At 44.6% G+C, this 19,293-nt stretch overlaps 1 protein-coding gene across 5 annotated transcripts in view; it reads left to right on the top strand.

The window, feature by feature from the left end:
* Positions 1-19,293, top strand: part of ADAD1 (adenosine deaminase domain containing 1) — a 97,291-nt gene that overhangs the window by 22,368 nt on the left and 55,630 nt on the right. For 4 of the 5 annotated variants that reach the window (XM_068280262.1, XM_068280227.1, XM_068280236.1 and 1 more), the window contains 2 exons: positions 5,604-5,780; positions 17,784-17,972. In XM_068280262.1, the coding sequence (XP_068136363.1) occupies positions 5,609-5,780; positions 17,784-17,972 (361 nt within the window). In that variant the 5' untranslated portion in view covers positions 5,604-5,608. Of the gene's footprint in view, positions 1-5,425; positions 5,447-5,603; positions 5,781-17,783; positions 17,973-19,293 lie in introns of those variants that run through there. The other variant, XM_068280255.1, reaches the window with a different exon arrangement.

The following is a 19,293-nucleotide window of genomic DNA, read 5'->3' as shown; positions in this document are numbered from 1 at the left end:
CAGACATTCGAGAAATAGAATCTGAGTCTGTTTCAGAGTTTAAATTCCGTATTGAGGATACGGAGGTGTTGATTGCTGCCATTAATTACTCTTTTGGAGTTGAGTAATGATGTGGTAGCTAATTTGTCTATTCATGATCAATTCTACAAAGCTAAAGGATCCACTTGATAAAAAAGTGGATGCTTATTTGAAGAGGTAAAATTGGGAGGCTAGTGTGGCTATGTTTAGGCCGGCTGTTGCCTCTACATGTATGGTCAGAGCTTTGGAGCTGTGGATTAATCAGCTCAGAGCTAATATACTGGCTGGTGTACCTGTTGAACATTTGTTGAATTCTATTGCGATTCTCATTAAATCTGACATATTTAGCCGATTCTTCTGCTGAGGCAATTAGGTTTACACCCACTGCTGAGATTAATGATCAGCTTTGGAAAGTACGTTGAACAAAAAATTTCTTTTTCCTAAAAAGAAAAAAGCTGTTGCAACTAAAGTGTTTTTTGTTTTTTTTCCCCGTAAACCAAGGGATGATCAAAAAGATGCCTCTAAAGATCAGAGAAAAGGCAGGAAGTGGACTTTTGACAAGTCTGGGAAAGGGGGCTTTAAATCTAAAGCTCCTAAGACCCAGTCAAAATCCCAATGACTCGTGTCAAGCAGTTGGGGGAAGGCTAAGATGCTTCTCTCTCAGGTGGGCGAAAGGGGCAAAAAGCCTGTTTATTTGCCGAACAATAAAGTTTGGTTACCAAATAGTTGGTACTCCATCCATCGTCAAGATTTGTGGTCTTAAAGGCCCCAAAGATCCCACTCTGTTCCCAGAAATTTTGAGTATATTGCAAAACATGCTAAAACAGAATGTATTTCATCCTGTGCCAGATCAAACAATCCGAAACAGTCTGTATGCATGTTGGATTATTAGGGCTCTGTACAAATTAACAAAATGACACATCATTGCATTCCAGCGGTGTTTAGCTTCTAAGGGTAACAATGGTTAATTTGCATATAGTCAGCAGTGATGCACTGGGAAACATCTTAAGTTCATTCCAACCTGAATTATCGCAAATTCTTTCTGTTTTAAGAAAGCAAACTTTTTTGCTTTTCTTAGCATTTTAGTAAGGGGGCTTTTTAGGACCATTGTAGCCCCTTACACACTCTGAGTTCTGGTTCACCATGAGCTTACTGGTTAGTCTGTATCCTGTGCCAGTAAAGGAACAAAAACAGGGCTTCTGTTTCACTATTTTTGTACTAAAAAGTCGTCGGGCAAGTTCTGCCTGATTCTGAACCTAAAAAGACTTAACCTGTCTGAGACAGAAAAAGTTCGGATGGAACCGATTTTTTTCAGTAAGGGAGCTACTGTTTCCAGGGGCCTTTATGGCATCTCTGGATCTAAGAGATGCATATTGGCATTCAGAAAAAATCGCAAAAATTCCTAAATTTGCAGTAGGAGTAAATGGGAGGGTAGAACACTACCAGTTTGTTTGCCTTTTGTTTGGGATCACTTCTGCCCCAAGAGTGTTCACAAAGATTCTGGGAGAAGCATTGATTCCGTTAAGAGAGCAGTCGATTTTAATAATTCCATTATTTAGACGACTTGCTTATTCACGTAAGTTCAGCAGATCGCCTGAGAAACCATTTAAATCTGGTATCGGAACATCTCCGATCCCTAGGTTGGATTATCAACCTAGAGAAGTACTCTTTGATTCCAAGTCAGAAAACTCCATTTCTAGGCATGCTAGTGGATTCATTAAAGCAGAGGATTTTCTTTTCTCCGGAAAATATCCTAAAGATAAATTTGGCAGTGAAATCATTACAGAGGGAAGACAAGGTTTCCCTAAGGATGATTTTGTCTGTGCTGGGATTGATGTCATCCACAATGGTGGCAGTACCCTGGGCACTGGCGCACATCAGGAAGTTGCAGGGTTTCCTTCTAGGAAATTGGGACGGTCGTCCACAAACATTAGATTTCAAAGTCACAATTCCTCAAACTGTGGTGTTGTCTCTGCAGTGGTGGTTGGAGGAATCCAACCTTGTGAAGGGAAGGCTTTGGAAGGAGCCTGTAGACAAGGTAATTACTACGGATGCAAGCGCTTGGGTCTGGGGAGCTCATATAGCTCACCAAGCCTTTCAGGGGAAATGGACAAAACTGGAGTCTGAGGTCATCCAACTGGAGGGAATTAAGGGCAGTAAAGCGGGCCTTATTTCAGGCGCAATCAATACTGTTACAATCCAATGTTCTGATACACTCCGACAATGTTACGGCAGTGGCGTTTTGTCAACAAACAGGGAGGCACGAGATCCCAGTTGTTGCAAGAAGAAGCGGAGGAGATCTTGTCGTGGCAGAAAAGAATGTGTTATCCTTGAGAGCTGTTTCGTCTCGAGGGAACACTCAATATAGAGGCAGACAAACTGAGCAGAAGCAGGATTCTGTCATCAGAGTGGTCTCTAAACAGAGAGAGGTGTTCTCAGACATCACAAAACGATGGGGAACACAGTCAATCGATCTGTTCGCAACAGAAGACCATGCCCAAATTCAAAGTTTCTTCTCCCTCAATCCAAGAGAGCATAATCTGGGGGTGACTGCATTCATTCAAGAGTGGAACTTTCCACTTCTGTATGCATTTCCTCCTCTCAATTTGATTCCGGCAGTTATCAGCAAATGGAGAGGTTGTCAAAATCGGATGATTTTGATTGCACCTTGGAGGACCCTTGGAGACTTCCTCGCAGGCCAGATCTGCTGCTGCAAGGGAACCTGTGGCATCCACATCCAGGCATATTGAATCTGTCAGTCTGGATCCTGAATTAGCCTTACTCAAAAAATTGAGAGTATCTGACAAGGCAGCCTCTTCATTGATTGGTAGCCGTAAAGAAGTTACTAGGAAGATCTACTTGAAATACTGGAAAACTTTCCATCTTTGGCTGTCCGGCTTTAAGAGTTATAGCCTGTCAATTCCAGCAGTCCTGGATTTTCTTCAGGGGGGTTGGGATAAAAATGTTTCTGTAAGTACGCTTAAAGTGCAGATTGCTGATTTATCTGCTTTTTCAGGTATCCCCTTGTCTTCCTCTCCTCCTTTTTGATAGGGCGGTTTCTGAAGGCTCTTTCTAGGAAACTGCCAGTTTATAAACCATACGTTTCGCCTTCGGATTATCAGTGGTTTTAAAAGGACTGTCCAAAGGTTCCTTAGGGCCTCTTGAGGACAGTTCTTTTAAATATCTTACATTAAAAACAGTATTTTTTAGTAGTCATCACTACAGCCAGAAGGGCCAGTGAGCTACAAGCCTGGTCTATGAAAAGTCCTTATTTTCAGGATACATGAGTGTTACAGCCAGATCCAGAGGTATGTCCGAAGGTTATGTCTAGGTTTCACAGGTCGCAGGATCATTATTTTGCCTACTTTCTGTGTGAATCCAAAGTGTGGAAAAGAGAGGATTTTTCACTCATTAGATGTTAGAAGATGTGTTCTGGAATATTTGAACAGAATTTCAAATGTCAGGAAGACAGATTCTTTATTTGTTTTATTTTCTGGGAAAACTGTAGGTCAGAGAGCTTCTAAATCTACTATAGCTAATTGGATTAGGTTAGCTATTATAGAAGCTTACAGAGTTATGGGAAGTGAGGCTCCTGCCTCATTTAAAGCTCATTCTACTAGAGCTAGGGCAGCTTCTTGGGCTAATAATGCAGGGGCTTCGCCTGAGCAAATATGTAAAGCAGCAACATGGTCAAGCTTTTCTACGTTCATCCGTCATTACCAAATTGATGCAATGTCTGCACACGACCAAGCGTTTGGTGTAATGGTTCTCCAAGCAGTGGTCCCACCCTGAGGTTGTATTACTTGTTAATCGTCTCACCTTTGCCCTGAAGGATTGTGGGGAAAAAACAAAGTTAGTACCTGCTAACGTTGTTTTGAACAATCCTTCAGGGCAACGATCCCACCCGGGTGTTAAATGTCTGTGTCTGATAAGTGCACGGTTATGGGTTAGTGGAATGTTCACCTGTCGGTACTTGGCTAAACGCACTGAGGGTGGACTAACCATGTGACTTTTTTTTATAGGGGAAGTGCTGTCTGTTCCTGGGAGGAGCTACGTCTCACCTTTGCCCTGAAGGATTGTTCAAAACAACGTTAGCAGGTATTTACTTTGGTTTTCTTAAATAGCTTCACCAAGTGAGTAATTAACACTATACAAATAACTTTAAAGGATAAAGTTATTTTCCTCACTTTAGCAATGAATTTACGCCTATTACAGGCTTGCCAATTGCCTTTATAAAACATGCTGGTTTTTGTAGGTTCTGCCCTCACATGCAGCACCACTTTGCCCACAACTAATATCTACACAGCGGTCCTTTTTAATGTGGCCGCGCATGCGCAAAGTAAATATTGCCGAGAGCACGCTACCATGACGTCAGAGGATGCATCCAAAAGGTTGCATTATTCCGGTGGGCGGAAGTCAGGAATCCCCGCTCTCCCATTGGTTAACAGGCGGCGCTGTTCACAATTTAAAGCACCGATACATGTTACAAGGTACAGAGGCGCCGAATGCATCCTGACCTAATACTGGTAAGCTGAACTTTTATTTTTTTCACTTTATGGCTATATGTTTACCATGCTCACCTTTACCTACTCTTCAAACCCCCCCCCCCCCCCCCCCCCCCCTTCTGGAATGAACCTTCACATACCCATTGCTTATCATTAAGAGCTTATAACCTAGACCTTGTTCTTTTCTCACCTACCACTATTTACCAATATATATCACTCATTTATTACCACCTGATAGTGGCTACACTTAAATTCTCTGGTTTTATCATTCACCTACTCCCACACTTGGCCAATACGATGATTCATGCTTCGCTCTAAAGTTATGCTTCACTATAATGAAAATGGTAGCAAACTAGCACTTTTTAAGGTTTACCACTTTATAATACAAGAATGTGTGTGTGCGTGTGTGTGTGTGTGTATGTATATATATATATGTATATGTATATGTATATATATGTATATGTATATATATGTATATGTATATGTATATATATATGTGTATATATATATATATATATATATATATATATATATATATATATATATATTCTCTCATATATATGTTATCTTTGTCTCTGGTTTTCAGTTTTATGCTCCTTTTCTATTGCCTGAAGCAGGACTATACCTGTGAAACGCGTTACACTTTGTGGAGTATATCAATAAATGTATACCTGTTGAAATTGACAGTTTTGTGTCTGCTTTTTGGAGGCAAGTCCACCACTGCCTTCCAATAATTTTTAACTATTTTAGTCTATTTTATTCTTTTGGCGCCCTTGTTTACATCGCAAATACTCGTATTCCCCCCCCCCCCCCCCCCTTTTTGTTTCATTTCTACAGAGAGTGACTTCTTAATCCTGAGTGGGGACAGGTCTAATCTCCTCACCTGCCTATACAGTGGGTTGCCTAGGAGGTAACCGGGGTTTGTGAGTTACTTTTGTACTCTTTAATAATCCATCATACATCAGTACATACTACACTATATTGGGCTCTCAATGTCATTTCTTTTGTATCCACAGTTTTGTATGGTCTGCATGTATAGTTCTTGTTGGCTATGTCTAAATGAACTTTGTTTAATTCTAGAGAAAATGGCAAGCAGCGGTGTGTGGTATCCAACAAAGGTTCCTAGTTTTGCACAAATACTGAAGAAAAATTTGCCTTCTTCAGCACCACCACCTACCATTAGTCAAACACAAGCTTCCACCACTTCAGCCTGTGCTGAGAACTATGATGGGGTAGCCAAAGTCACTCCAATTACAGGTACGTTCTGCTCAGTGGGCTCAATTTGCTAAGCATTACCCTATTCTGTAATGCAGAAAACAGCTGATTTTACTGATTGTCTGGCCAAATGTCAATTCACTAAAAATATTACCGAACTGAAAAGTAAAATTACAGACTAGTGAGGTAAATTACCGACTTGTGACTTAAATACCTCAAGAAATGGCAATTCATAAAGATTAACGCATTCGGTAAATCAAAAAAAAAAATGTTCAATATCTATCTCCTGCTCTCATCAGTCAGTATTTAACAATCATCAGGCTTGATTCACTAAACCTTGATAACTCAAATATCACACCTTATCAAAGATATCACACCTTATCAAAGCTAACACGCCTTATCAGAGTAGCACAGCAAGCGCTACGAACTTATGCCTGCTAATTGGCAATGGCACTCATCCTGCCCTGATCCCCTGCGGGTTCGTAGCACTCGCTATGGTACTCTAAGGCGCGTTAACGTAAGGTGTGATATTTGAGTTATCACGGTTTAGTGAATCAAGCCCATAGTGGTAAAGTTGGCGGATGTAGCAGAGGGCCAATAGAGATCGTCACACAGTCCAGATTCTCATCCTATTTGATCCAATGCACTGACTTAAAGGAACACGATCAATTAAAACAACTTTATTTTTAATACTCTATATCAGGGTACACATTACCACTGGTGTTAGGGGCACTTTATTTATTCACCCAGTTCTCTTTACCTGCTTAAAAATCATTCTTCATTCCTCACACAACTATACTTCACTGTGTCACAGCATGCAGGAGACAGGAGGAGGAGGCTGATCTGAGGAGGTAACCTGTAGGTAGATGAGCTGTAATATTGCTGTAATGTAACTAGCAGGGAGATGTGTATACACTATTCCTGACTGACTGGCTTACTTGTGACTTTTCACTCCAGGCTGCATCTACTTTGTAGGCTGCTATGTGGTGTCCTTTACAAAGGCATTATTGGCTCTTTATCAGTCAGGGAAGCAAATATAATAAACACACATTGCTGGAATCTTTAGACTGTTACCACCATCTGAATAAGATTCTTTCAGCAAGGTGATTATTAAACTATACACTGACTAGTTGATAGGGACAGCAGGCAGGCCACCTCAGACAGCAAGACAAATCCGCAGCGTTTCTTCCTCAAAATACACATATTTTGGCAGCATTGACGTTATTGATGAGCGTTTCCTCCGTTCGTCCATCCGTCCAATTCCCTCCACCCCACAAAATACTGTGTCCTAATGGTTTGTAAATAAAAGCAATCTACTCGCGTAGTAGGTGACTCTCGGCCTCCAGCCTCGCTCCTCAACCTTCACAAGTTCCACGCTGACGGGCAGAGCAAGGCTATGTGAAAATAGAGCCTGAAGCCCTGCACTGGAGACACAAATAGTCTTCATTGCTGGGCTTCACTTGCCATTTTCCTGTAGCACTGGGGGGGGAGGCCCTGTATCGGCGGGCCAGATGAAATTGGCACGCCGGCCATAGTTTGCCCTCCCCTGCTCTAGTGGCATGCATGCACATCTAATGGGATGCACAGGACAGAACAAGCAACGGCTTATGCACACTACTTAAAAGAATACTGTAGGGGGGTCGGGGTAAAATGAGTTGAACTTACCCAGGGCTTCCAATGGTCCCCCGCAGGCATCCTGTGCCCGCGCAGCCACTCACCGATGCTCCGGCCCCGCCTCCGGTTCACTTCTGGAATTTTAGACTTTAAAGTCTGAAAACCACTGCGCTTGCGTTGCCGTGTCCTCGCTCCAGCTGATGTCACCAGGAAGCATACTGCACAGGCACAGACCATGCTAGGCCTGCGCAGTGCGCTCCTGGTGACATCAGCAGGAACGAGGACATGGCAATGCAGGTGCAGTGGTTTTCAGACCTTAAAGTCTGAAATTCCAGAAGTGAACCGGAGGCGGGGCCGGAGCATCAGTGACTGGCTGTGCGGGCACAGGATGTCTGCTAGGGACCATTGGAAGCCCCGGGTAAGTTCAACTCATTTTCCCCCGACCCCCACCCCCTACAGTATTCCTTTAAAGAAGTCTCACCACTTGTGGAGTAGGCCTAGCAGGAAGCTGTGAGTCTTCTACATTACCGAGCAGGGCTTAGTGAATTAAAGAAACAAACAAACATATTTGGTATATTACTGAAGTACTACTTCATGTGAAGAAATCTGAAGTGAATTTGGGGGGAAAAAAAGTGTAAACTACCGAATGTGGTATTTTACTGACCTAATTTATGTTACCAAACTGCCGTTACTGAATTGAGGCCATTGTACTTTAATTATATCTGAATTAACCACTTATTGCCCCTTCATTGAGGGGTCAAAACGGGTGCACATTTCGGTGGAATGGACATTTATTAACTATCCTATTTACGCTAATTAGGGCACAAATAGGACGTTTATAAATGTCTATTTTGTTTAAAGTGCACCCAAGGTATCACTAACTTAAACACTAGAGGTGCAATCCTCTGGATCCTAATAAGGCTTCCCTCGCTGTACTCTTGTCCCGTCACCAAGCATGGACACCCAGAAGATTACAGATGAAGGCTTGTAGGTAATCGTATCGGGGCTGCGCTCCTCTTCAGGCTGCACCTTCGCAGTAGGCCGTAGCCACACATGTGCTTGCAGTACAGCCGTGCTTGTACCAGGAGAGGAGTGTGGCCCTGTTAAAGGGTGTCCTGATGAGCGGCATATTTAGGCCTCTTTTCCACGGGCAGTTGATGGGCAGTTGATGGACAGTGAAATGCCTCTCAAACTCTCACAACTGCTTGCTGCTGCATGGTAACTGCTTGCTGAGCACGCAGTTTAACTGCCTGTGAAAAAGAGGCCTTACTTTTTTAAGTTCGTGTTACCTCAGGTCTTCTTTATGGGCCCTTTTCCCACGAACAGTTGATGGGCAGTGAAACGACTGGGTAAGGGCTGGTGCACACTAGAGCAGTTCTGGAGCGTTTTTAAAAACGCTAGCTGTTTGAAAACTGCTTGGGTAACGTTAGTCACTGGGCTGGTGCACACCAGAGCGGTTCGTTTTTTCTACAAACGCAAACTTGGGAGCTGCAGCATTTTTTAGACTTCTGAGGCGTTTCTTAAGAAACATCAATATAAACCTCATGAGGTATATTTCTCTGTTTGGTACCATGCCCCTAGGTCTTCAATCAAAACATCAAAAACACCAAAAGAAAAAAGAGAAAACCTAATATAGTATTTTAGTGTGATTCAATCATTGTATTCCAGAGGTGGATAGTGCCAATAACCTTTGACACACACCAGGAGATTGATTTTAATTGTTTTTATAAATTTTGCTTGTTTGCCAATAAAGATTATGGATTTGAACCATTGAGATTCTGATTGTCCTGTAGATATTATTTATGGCTCAGATAGGTTTTCTCTTTTTTCTTTTGGTGTTTTTCTGAGGCGTTTCTGCCTCAATGTTAAAGTGAGTGTTTACCATTTTAAAAATAAAAAAGTCGGATACTCACCTAAGGAGAGGGAAGGCTCGGTCCTAATGAGCCTTCCCTCTCCTCTCCCGGTGCCCGGTCCTGCGCAAGATCCCCCGTGGCAGTATTCGACCAGTTCGGTCAAATACTGCCACTTCCGCATGCCGAAGGGAGCTTTCGGGAGCACTCGGACTCCCGAAGACGGGCCGCTCCATACTACGCATGCGCGAGCGCCCTCTATGACGCACTCGCGCGTGCGTAGTATGGAGCGGCCCGTCTTCGGAAGCCTGAGTGCTCCCGAAGACCTCTGAAGTCCCTGTGGCGGCGGACGCGAACGGGGGAGCCAGCGCAGCATCGAGGGCTCCGGGAGAGGAGAGGGAAGGCTCATAAGGACCGAGCCTTCCCTCTCCTTAGGTGAGTATCCGACTTTTTTTTTATTTTCAAAATGGTAAACGCTGGCTTTAAAGTATAGGTAAGGGGGAAAACGCTCTGAAAAACTCTAGATCAGAGCAGTTTTCCAAGCGTTTTTGTTACAGAAGCAGTTCAGTAACAGCTTTACTGTAACAATATATGAAATCTGCTACACAAAAAAAATGCTCCAAAAAACGCTAGGCATGTTTAATAAAACCTCTCTAAACATGCCTAGAATCGCTCTGAAAATCTGCTTGAAAAACCTCTAGCATTTTGCGAATCTGCTAGAGGTTTTTGGTGTGCACTGGCCATAACTCACAACTGCTTGCTGCTGCTTGGCAACTGCTCACTCAGCACACCTGTTGAAAAGGGCCCTTAGTTGTAAACATGTCCACATATACCCAGGATGCTGATGGGACATGGTGCAGAAACGGTTCAGTGAAGAGTCATGATGCCTGTTAGGCTCGGTTCACATCTGCGTTTTTGCCAAAAAGGATCCAGTGAGCGGATCTGGTCTCTGCTTCACCGGATCTGGATGGCTCAGTCCGTGGCCCGTTCACATAGTGAAAACAGATCTGATCAATTATTGATCGGATCCGTTTTCACTCAGGAAATACATACCTCATCTTCGGTAGCCGGCTTCCTCTTCTTCCGCTGTGACTACACAGCGCGTCATGTGACTAGTCGCATGATGTGGAAGAAGACGGAAGCCTTTAACGCTGGCTGCCTATGTAGATAAGGTATGTATAAACCCTCCCTAGCCCACCCGCCCGGCTGCTGCACCCTCACCCTCCCGTCGCTAGATTTAAATCGGCCCATGCCCCCATCACCCGTGGAACGGTCCGCTTCTTCACTAGTGTGAAGAAATGTTGCAGTATTTTTGTCCGGATCCATTCCGCTAGGCAGAACAGTCTGGAAAATTGGGGCCTGTGACATTTTTCAGATCCGGGGACTGGAACGTATCCGTACTAATGGAAGTATGTGAATGGATCCATTTACATCCGTTCCGTTTGTACAGTATACGTTCCAGAAAAAAACGCAGGTGTGAACCGGGCCTTAAGTTCAGTGTGCAAAACCCTGCTTGGCATGTAGCACAATCCTTCCTATTTCAGCATGTCTTTGTGCAGAGACTATATAAACTGATGCCCAGCTACATTTTGGTACCTTTTACCAGCTGTATATAAAATGCACTTAATTATTCTTTAACCACTTGAGGACCTAGGGCTTTCTACCCCTTAAGGACCGGCCACTTTTTTTCCATTCAGACCACTGCAGCTTTCACGGTTTATTGCTCGCTCATACAACCTACCACCTAAATGAATTTTGGCTCCTTTTCTTGTCACTAATAAAGCTTTCTTTTGGTGCTATTTGATTGCTCCTGCGATTTTTACTGTTTATTATAATCATCAAAAAAGACATGAATTTTGGCAAAAAAATGATTTTTTTAACTTTCTGTGCTGACATTTTTCAAATAAAGTAAAATTTCTGTATACATGCAGCGCGAAAAATGTGGACAAACATGTTTTTGATAAAAAAAAAAAAAAACATTCAGTGTATATTTATTGGTTTGGGTAAAAGTTATAGCGTTTACAAACTATGGTGCAAAAAGTGAATTTTCCCATTTTCAAGCATCTCTGACTTTTCTGACCCCCTGTCATGTTTCATGAGGGGCTAGAATACCAGGATAGTATAAATACCCCCCAAATGACCCCATTTTGGAAAGAAGACATCCCAAAGTATTCACTGAGAGGCATAGTGAGTTCATAGAAGATATTATTTTTTGTCACAAGTAAGCGGAAAATGACACTTTGTGAGAAAAAAAAAAAAAAAAGTTTCCATTTCTTCTAACTTGCGACGAAAAAAAATTAAATCTGCCACGGACTCACCATGCCCCTCTCTGAATACCTTGAAGGGTCTACTTTCCAAAATGGGATCATTTGTGGGGTGTGTTTACTGTCCTGACATTTTGGGGGGTGCTAAATTGTAAGCACCCCTGTAAAGCCTAAAGGTGCTCATTGGACTTTGGACCCCTTAGCGCAGTTAGGCTGCAAAAAAGTGCCACACATGTGGTATTGCCGTACTCAGGAGAAGTAGTATAATGTGTTTTGGGGTGTATTTTTACACATACCCATGCTGGGTGGGAGAAATATCTCTGTAAATGACAATTTGTTAATTTTTTTTACACACAATTGTCCATTTACAGAGATATTTTTCCCACTCAGCATGGGTATGTGTAAAAATACACCACAAAACACATTATACTACTTCTCCTGAGTACGGCGATACCACATGTGTGGCACTTTTTTGCACCCTAACTGCGCTAAAGGGCCCAAAGTCCAATTGAGTACCTTTAGGATTTCACAGGTCATTTTGAGAAATTTCGTTTCAAGACTACTCCTCACGGTTTAGGGCCCCTAAAATGGCAGGGCAGTATAGGAACCCCACAAATGACCCCATTTTAGAAAGAAGACACCCCAAGGTATTCCGTTAGGAGTATGGTGAGTTCATAGATTTTATTTTTTGTCAAAAGTTAGCGGAAAATGACACTTTGTGAAAAAACACAATTAAAATCAATTTCCGCTAACTTTTGACAAAAATAAAATCTTCTATGAACTCACCATACTCCTAACAGAATACCTTGGGGTGTCTTCTTTCTAAAATGGGGTCATTTGTGGGGTTCCTATACTGCCCTGGCATTTTAGGGGCCCTAAACCGTGAGGAGTAGTCTTGAAACGAAATTTCTCAAAATGACCTGTGAAATCCTAAAGGTACTCATTGGACTTAGGGCCCTTTAGCGCAGTTAGGGTGCAAAAAAGTGCCACACATGTGGTATCGCCATACTCGGGAGAAGTAGTACAATGTGTTTTGGGGTGTATTTTTACACATACCCATGCTGGGTGGGAGAAATACCTCTGTAAATGGACAATTGTGTGTAAAAAAAAAAAAATCAAGATTGTCATTTACAGAGGTACTTCTCCCTCCCAGCATGGGTATGTGTAAAAATGCACCCCAAAACACATTGTACTACTTCTCCCGAGTACGGCGATACCACATGTGTGGCACTTTTTTGCACACTAACTGCACTAAGGGGCCCAAAGTCCAATGAGTACCTTTAGGATTTCACAGGTCATTTTTGTTTCAAGACTACTCCTCACGGTTTAGGGCCCCTAAAATGCCAGGGCAGTATAGGAACCCCACTAATGACCCCATTTTAGAAAGAAGACACCCCAAGGTATTCCGTTAGGAGTATGGTGAGTTCATAGAAGTTTTTATTTTTTTGTCACAAGTTAGCGGAAATTGATTTTAATAGTTTTTTTTCACAAAGTGTCATTTTCCGCTAACTTGTGACAAAAAATAAAATCTTCTATGAACTCACCATACTCGGTACGGAATACCTTTGGGTGTCTTCTTTCTAGAATGGAGTCATTTGTGGGGTTCCTATACTGCCCTGCCATTTTAGGGGCCCTAAACCGTGAGGAGTAGTCTTGAAACCAAATGTCGCAAAATGACCTGTGAAATCCTAAAGGTACTCATTGGACTTTGGGCCCCTTAGCGTACTTAGGGTGTAAAAAAGTGCCACACATGTGGTACCGCTGTACTCAGGAGAAGTAGTATAATGCGTTTTGGGGTGTATTTTTACACATACCCATGCTAAGTGGGAGAAATATCTCTGTAAATGACAATTGTTTGATTTTTTTTACACACAATTGTCCATTTACATAGAAATTTCTCCCACCCAGCATGGGTTTTGTAAAAATACACCCCAAAACACATTATACTACTTTTCCTGAGTACGGCGGTACCACATGTGTGACACTTTTTTGCAGCCTAGGTGCGCTAAGGGGCCCAACGTCCTATTCACAGGTCATTTTGAGGCATTTGTTTTCTAGACTACTCCTCGCGGTTTAGGGCCCCTAAAATGCCAGGGCAGTATAGGAACCCCACAAGTGACCCCATTTTAGAAAGAAGACACCCCAAGGTATTCCGTTAGGTGTATGGCGAGTTCATAGAAGATTTTATTTTTTGTCACAAGTTAGTGAAAAATGACACTTTGTGAAAAAAACCCAATAAAAATTAATTTCCGCTAACTTTTGACAAAAAATAAAATCTTCTATGAACTCGTCATACACCTAACAGAATACCTTGGGGTGTCTTTTTTTCTAAAATGGGGTCACTTGTGGGGTTCCTATACCGCCCTGGCATTTTACAGGCCCAAAACCGTGAGTAGTCTGGAAACCAAATGTCTCAAAATGACTGTTCAGGGGTATAAGCATCTGCAAATTTTGATGACAGGTGGTCTATGAGGGGGCGAATTTTGTGGAACCGGTCATAAGCAGGGTGGCCTTTTAGATGACAGGTTGTATTGGGCCTGATCTGATGGATAGGAGTGCTAGGGGGGTGACAGGAGGTGATTGATGGGTGTCTCAGGGGGTGGTTAGAGGGGAAAATAGATGCAATCAATGCACTGGGGAGGTGATCGGAAGGGGGTCTGAGGGTTTGGCCGAGTGATCAGGAGCCCACACGGGGCAAATTGGGGCCTGATCTGATGGGTAGGTGTGCTAGGGCGTGACAGGAGGTGATTGATGGGTGTCTCAAGGTGTGATTAGAGGGGGAAATAGATGCAAGCAATGCACTGGCGAGGTGATCAGGGCTGGGGTCTGAGGGCATTCTGAGGGTGTGGGCGGGTGATTGAGTGCCCTAGGGGCAGATAGGGGTCTAATCTGATAGGTAGCAGTGACAGGGGGTGATTGATGGGTAATTAGTGGGTGTTTAGAGGAGAGAATAGATGTAAACACTGCGCTTGGGTGGTGATCTGATGTCGGATCTGCGGGCGATAAATTGGTGTGGGTGATCAGTTTGCCCGCAAGGGGCAGGTTAGGGGCTGATTGATGGGTGGCAGTGACAGCGGGTGATTGATGGGTGGCAGTGACAGGGGGTGATTGATGGGTGGCAGTGACAGGGGGTGATTGATGGGTGATTGATAGGTGATTGACAGGTAATCAGTGGGTTATTACAGGGGAGAACAGATGTAAATATTGCACTGGCGAATTGATAAGGGGGGGTCTGAGGGCAATCTGAGCGTGTAGGCGGGCGATTGGGTGCCCGCAAGGGGCAGATTAGGGTCTGATCTGATGGGTAACAGTGACAGGTGGTGATAGGGGGTGATTGATGGGTGATTGATGGGTAATTAGTGGGTGTTTAGAGGAGAGAATAGATGGAAACACTGCGCTTGGGTGGTGATCTGATGTCGGATCTGCGGGCGATCTATTGGTGTGGGTGGGTGATCAGTTTGCCCGCAAGGGGCAGGTTAGGGGCTGATTGTTGGGTGGCAGTGACAGGGGGTGATTGATGGGTGATAGGTGATTGGCAGGTGATTGACAGGTGATCAGTGGGTTATTACAGGGAAGGACAGATGTAAATATTGCACTGGCGAATTGATAAAGGGGGGTCTGAGGGCAATCTGAGCGTGTAGGCGGGTGATTGGGTGCCCGCAAGGGGCAGATTAGGGTCTGATCTGATAGGTAACAGTGACAGGTGGTGATAGGGGGTGATTGATGGGTAATTAGTGGGTGTTTAGAGAAGATAACATATGTAAACGATACATTTGGGAGGTAATCTGACGGCGGGTTTGCGGGCGATCTAATGGTGTGGGTGATCAGATTGCCCGCAAGGGGCAGGTTAGGGGCTGATTGATGGGTGGCAGTGACAGGGGGTGATTGATGGGTGATAGGTGATTGGCAGGTGATTGACAGGTGATCAGTGGGTTATTACAGGGAAGAACAGATGTAATTAATGCACTGGTGAATTGATAAGGGGGGGTCAGAGGGCAATCTGAGCGTGTGGGCGGGTGATTGGGTGCCCGCAAGGGGCAGATTAGGGTCTGATCTGATAGGTAAAAGTGATAGGGGGTGATTGATGGGTAATTAGTGGGTGTTTAGAAGAGAGAATAGATGTAAACACTGCGCTTGGGTGGTGATCTGATGTCGGATCTGCGGGCGATCTATTGGTGTGGGTGGGTGATCAGTTTGCCCGCAAGGGGCAGGTTAGGGGCTGATTGATGGGTGGCAGTGACAGCGGGTGATTGATGGGTGGCAGTGACAGCGGGTGATTGATGGGTGGCAGTGACAGGGGGTGATTGATGGGTGGCAGTGACGGGGTGATTGACGGGGTGATTGACGGGTGATTGACGGGTGATTGACGGGTGATCAGGGGGATAGATGCATACAGTAAACAGGGGGGGGGGGGGTCTGGGGAGAATCTGAGGGGTGGGGGGTGATCAGGAGGGGGCATGGAGCAGGGGGGGGGATAAAAAAAAAAATAGCGTTGACAGATAGTGACAGGGAGTGATTGATGGGTGATTAGGGGGGTGATTGGGTGCAAACAGGGGTCTGGGGGGTGGGCAGGGGGGGTGCTGTGGCCGATCTGGGGCGGGGGGGGAATCAGTGTGCTTGGGTGCAGACTAGGGTGGCTGCAGCCTGCCCTGGTGGTCCCTCGGACACTGGGACCACCAGGGCAGGAGGCAGCCTGTATAATACACTTTGTAAACATTACAAAGTGTATTATACACTTTGTATGCGGCGATCGCGGGGTTAACATCCCGCCGGCGCTTCCGTATAGCCGGCGGGATGTTGCGGCGAGCGAGTGGTGACAGGCGCCGGTGGAGGATCGCGTCACGGATGACGCGATCGCTCCGCCCATGCCCTTAGGACCGCCGCCTCTGTGGGTGAGCCGGTCCTTCAGGGCTCCACTTCCCGGCCGCCTCTGTGCGTTAGGCGGTCGGGAAGTGGTTAAAGGAGAACTGTAGGTCAGTGTTCCCCAACCCTATACTCCAGGCCCACCAGCAGTAGATGTTTTGTGGAAAACCACAGAGGTAATTAATCAGCACTGCTGAGACACTAATTACCTCACCTGTGCATGTTTGTGGTTTTTCTGCTAAACATGTACTGTTGGTGAGCCTTGAGGACAGGGTTGGGGAACTCTGCTGTAGGGGGCTCGTAGGAAAAAGTCTAACTTGCCTGGGGCCCCGCCACCGTTAACTTACGGAATTTGCAACTTTAAAGTCACAAATCCACTGCGCCTGCGCAGCCTTGTCCTCGCTTCCACTGACATCACCAGGAGAGTACTGCACAGGCGCTGTACGGCCTGCGCCGGAGGTCAAGGCTGCACAGGAGTTGTAAGGTGCAGTGGATTTGCGACTTTAAAGTCGCAAATTCTGGACGTTATCGGTGGCAGGGACCGGAGCATCGGCGAGTGGCTGCGCAGGCACAGGATGTCCACTTTTTTTTTTCTTCTTCCTCCTACGAGCCCCCTACAGTACTCATTTAACCGCTTCTGGAAAGCGGTTATTGAAATCTACACCCTGTTTGTGGTTGCTTAATCCTGCCAGGGCGTGTATTTCAATCGCCACCACCGTGCTGTCTGTTCGCTGTTGCAGCTGCTAAGTGTGTCGCTGTACCTGCTCACTCTACTGTCATGCTGACAGCAGAGCTGCCGTATATTGGGCAGGAACTAATTTCATTGGCTCCTGATTCCTATAAGGCAATCACATGTCTTAAAGGGGCAATGACTGTGGTCTTAGAGACTCTGTAACAAATTTTTCAGCCTTAGTTCTTCTATCCTATAAGTTCCTATGCCTGTTCTAATCTGCTCTGGCTTACTGCAGTCTTTCCTAACTGCACTGTCTTTGTAATAAATCAATGTATCTTTCCTCTGTCCTGTTTGTCGGGCTAAGGCTTGATTGTGTGGAATGTGCAGGGCTGCTTGTGATTGGTAGAAGCGATACACACCCTCTGCAGGCCCCCTGCACACTCTGAATGACTCACACACTATGCTTAGCTGAGCCTATTAGAAGCTGGTTAGTTTGTTTGTAAACACTGCCTAAAACTGTTAATTACAAGCCAGGATTGCAGCAGAGAGTGGCAGAAACAGCACAGAGGGGCACAGGAGAAAATGAATAGAATGGTATGCTTTTTAGTGTAAGAATATTAGAGTACAGATTCTCTTTAAAGGGGCCATAGCTGTCTGGTCCCAGTGGTTAATCAGCATACTCCCAAATGAGAGGCATTGGAATATGCAGTTGCTTTAACAAGATCCTTGTTTGATGCCATAATTTGCCTTTCAGCTAATTGTGATTGTCCATTTTCTGTAGGAAATTTTCCTGAGCCATTTTTATCCAAAGTTGTTCAGCCTCCACCTGTGTCCTCTTTGGCTCCTAAAAAGGTTCCTAAAGAATTCATTATAAAATACAGACGAGGAGAGATTAATTCAGTATCTGCTCTACATCAGTTTGCACAAATGCAGCGAATGGAAGTGGAGCTGAAAGAGACCGTAACTATAGGTAGGTGAACAAATTTTTTTTTTTTTTTTTTTTGTGATGTGAACTTGTCACATGGGAGGTAAGATCATCCCAACGTAGGGCTAAAAGATCAGTTTACACCAACTTTAGAGCTCTATTCAGAATGATAAAACGAATACATAATGTTAATTATTGCACAGACTGTTACAAATGCCAATGAGTTTCAGTCCCTAAGGTCCTTAGTCATTGGTGCTTCTCTTACCTAAAATGGTATATTTGCCAGGTGTACATAAATATTAAACATTTTGTACATATTTTAGAGCAGTCAGTTCCCCTATAATTACCAAATGATCAGAAATCTAGTGCACAATTCTTCAATAAAAAAAAAATCTCCCTTCCTGTGCCTCAGATCCTTTAGCAAAAGAGGAGCAAATGGAAGCTTCTTCAATCTATTGTTCTATTAAAACTGGATTTTTAAGGCTGGGTTCACTCTGGGGGAGTGGGGCTGGGGATTGCACATGGCTTTCCTGCATGCATGGGCACCAGATGTGACAGCCCATGGTAATAAAAAAAAAATTGTCTGCAGAAAATGCAGGCGCTGACCTTAGTGCCATCTTTCTCTCACACTTTACCATGTAAACTGTGACAAATACAGTCCTGGCCAAACATTTTGAGACTGTCAAAAATAAAATGGAAATTAGAAAAGTTGGTGCTTAAGTTTTTAGAATAGCAATTTGCATATACTCCAGAATGTTATGAAGAGCGTTCAGATGAATTGCATAGTCCTTCTTTGCCATGAAAATTTACTGAACCCCAAAAAAACCTTTCCACTGCATTTCATTGCTTTCATTAGAGACCCTGTAACAAAAAAAAAAGTTCCCCTGGGGGGTACTCGCGCCTCGGCAGGGGGAAGCCTCAGGGTCCCAATGAGGCTTCCCCCCCCCCCTCCTCTGTAGCTGCAGGCAGTCCAGCGTAGGCTCCCCCGAAGTGTCCCAGAATCCTCCCTTGACAAGCTCTGATAAGCACTGATTTATTTACCTTACCTGGCTCCAGCGGGGGTGCTGTTATGGCTTTCCGCACGGAGATAGGCAAAAATAGCCGATCTCCGTCTGGTCTGCTCTACTGCACTGGAGACTTGCGCCTGTGCAGTAGAGCGGCCCGACAGCATTTGGCTATTTCCGCCCATCTCCGAGGCGAGCCGATACTGCGCCTGCACTGGAGCCGGAAAGGTAAATAATTACATCCCCGCTGTTCGGGGAGCTTGATCTCCATCGCCGTGGGACCGAAGAGGACGGGGGAAGCCTCAATAGGATCCGGAGGCTTCCCCCACCCCAGGTGAGTACCCCCCAGGGAAGGTTTTTCT

This window comes from Hyperolius riggenbachi, chromosome 1 (genome assembly GCF_040937935.1).
Source record: "Hyperolius riggenbachi isolate aHypRig1 chromosome 1, aHypRig1.pri, whole genome shotgun sequence".
NCBI lineage: Eukaryota > Metazoa > Chordata > Amphibia > Anura > Hyperoliidae > Hyperolius > Hyperolius riggenbachi.
Note: the sequence above shows the minus strand (reverse complement) of the source record. Positions and strands in the feature narration are given on the sequence as shown.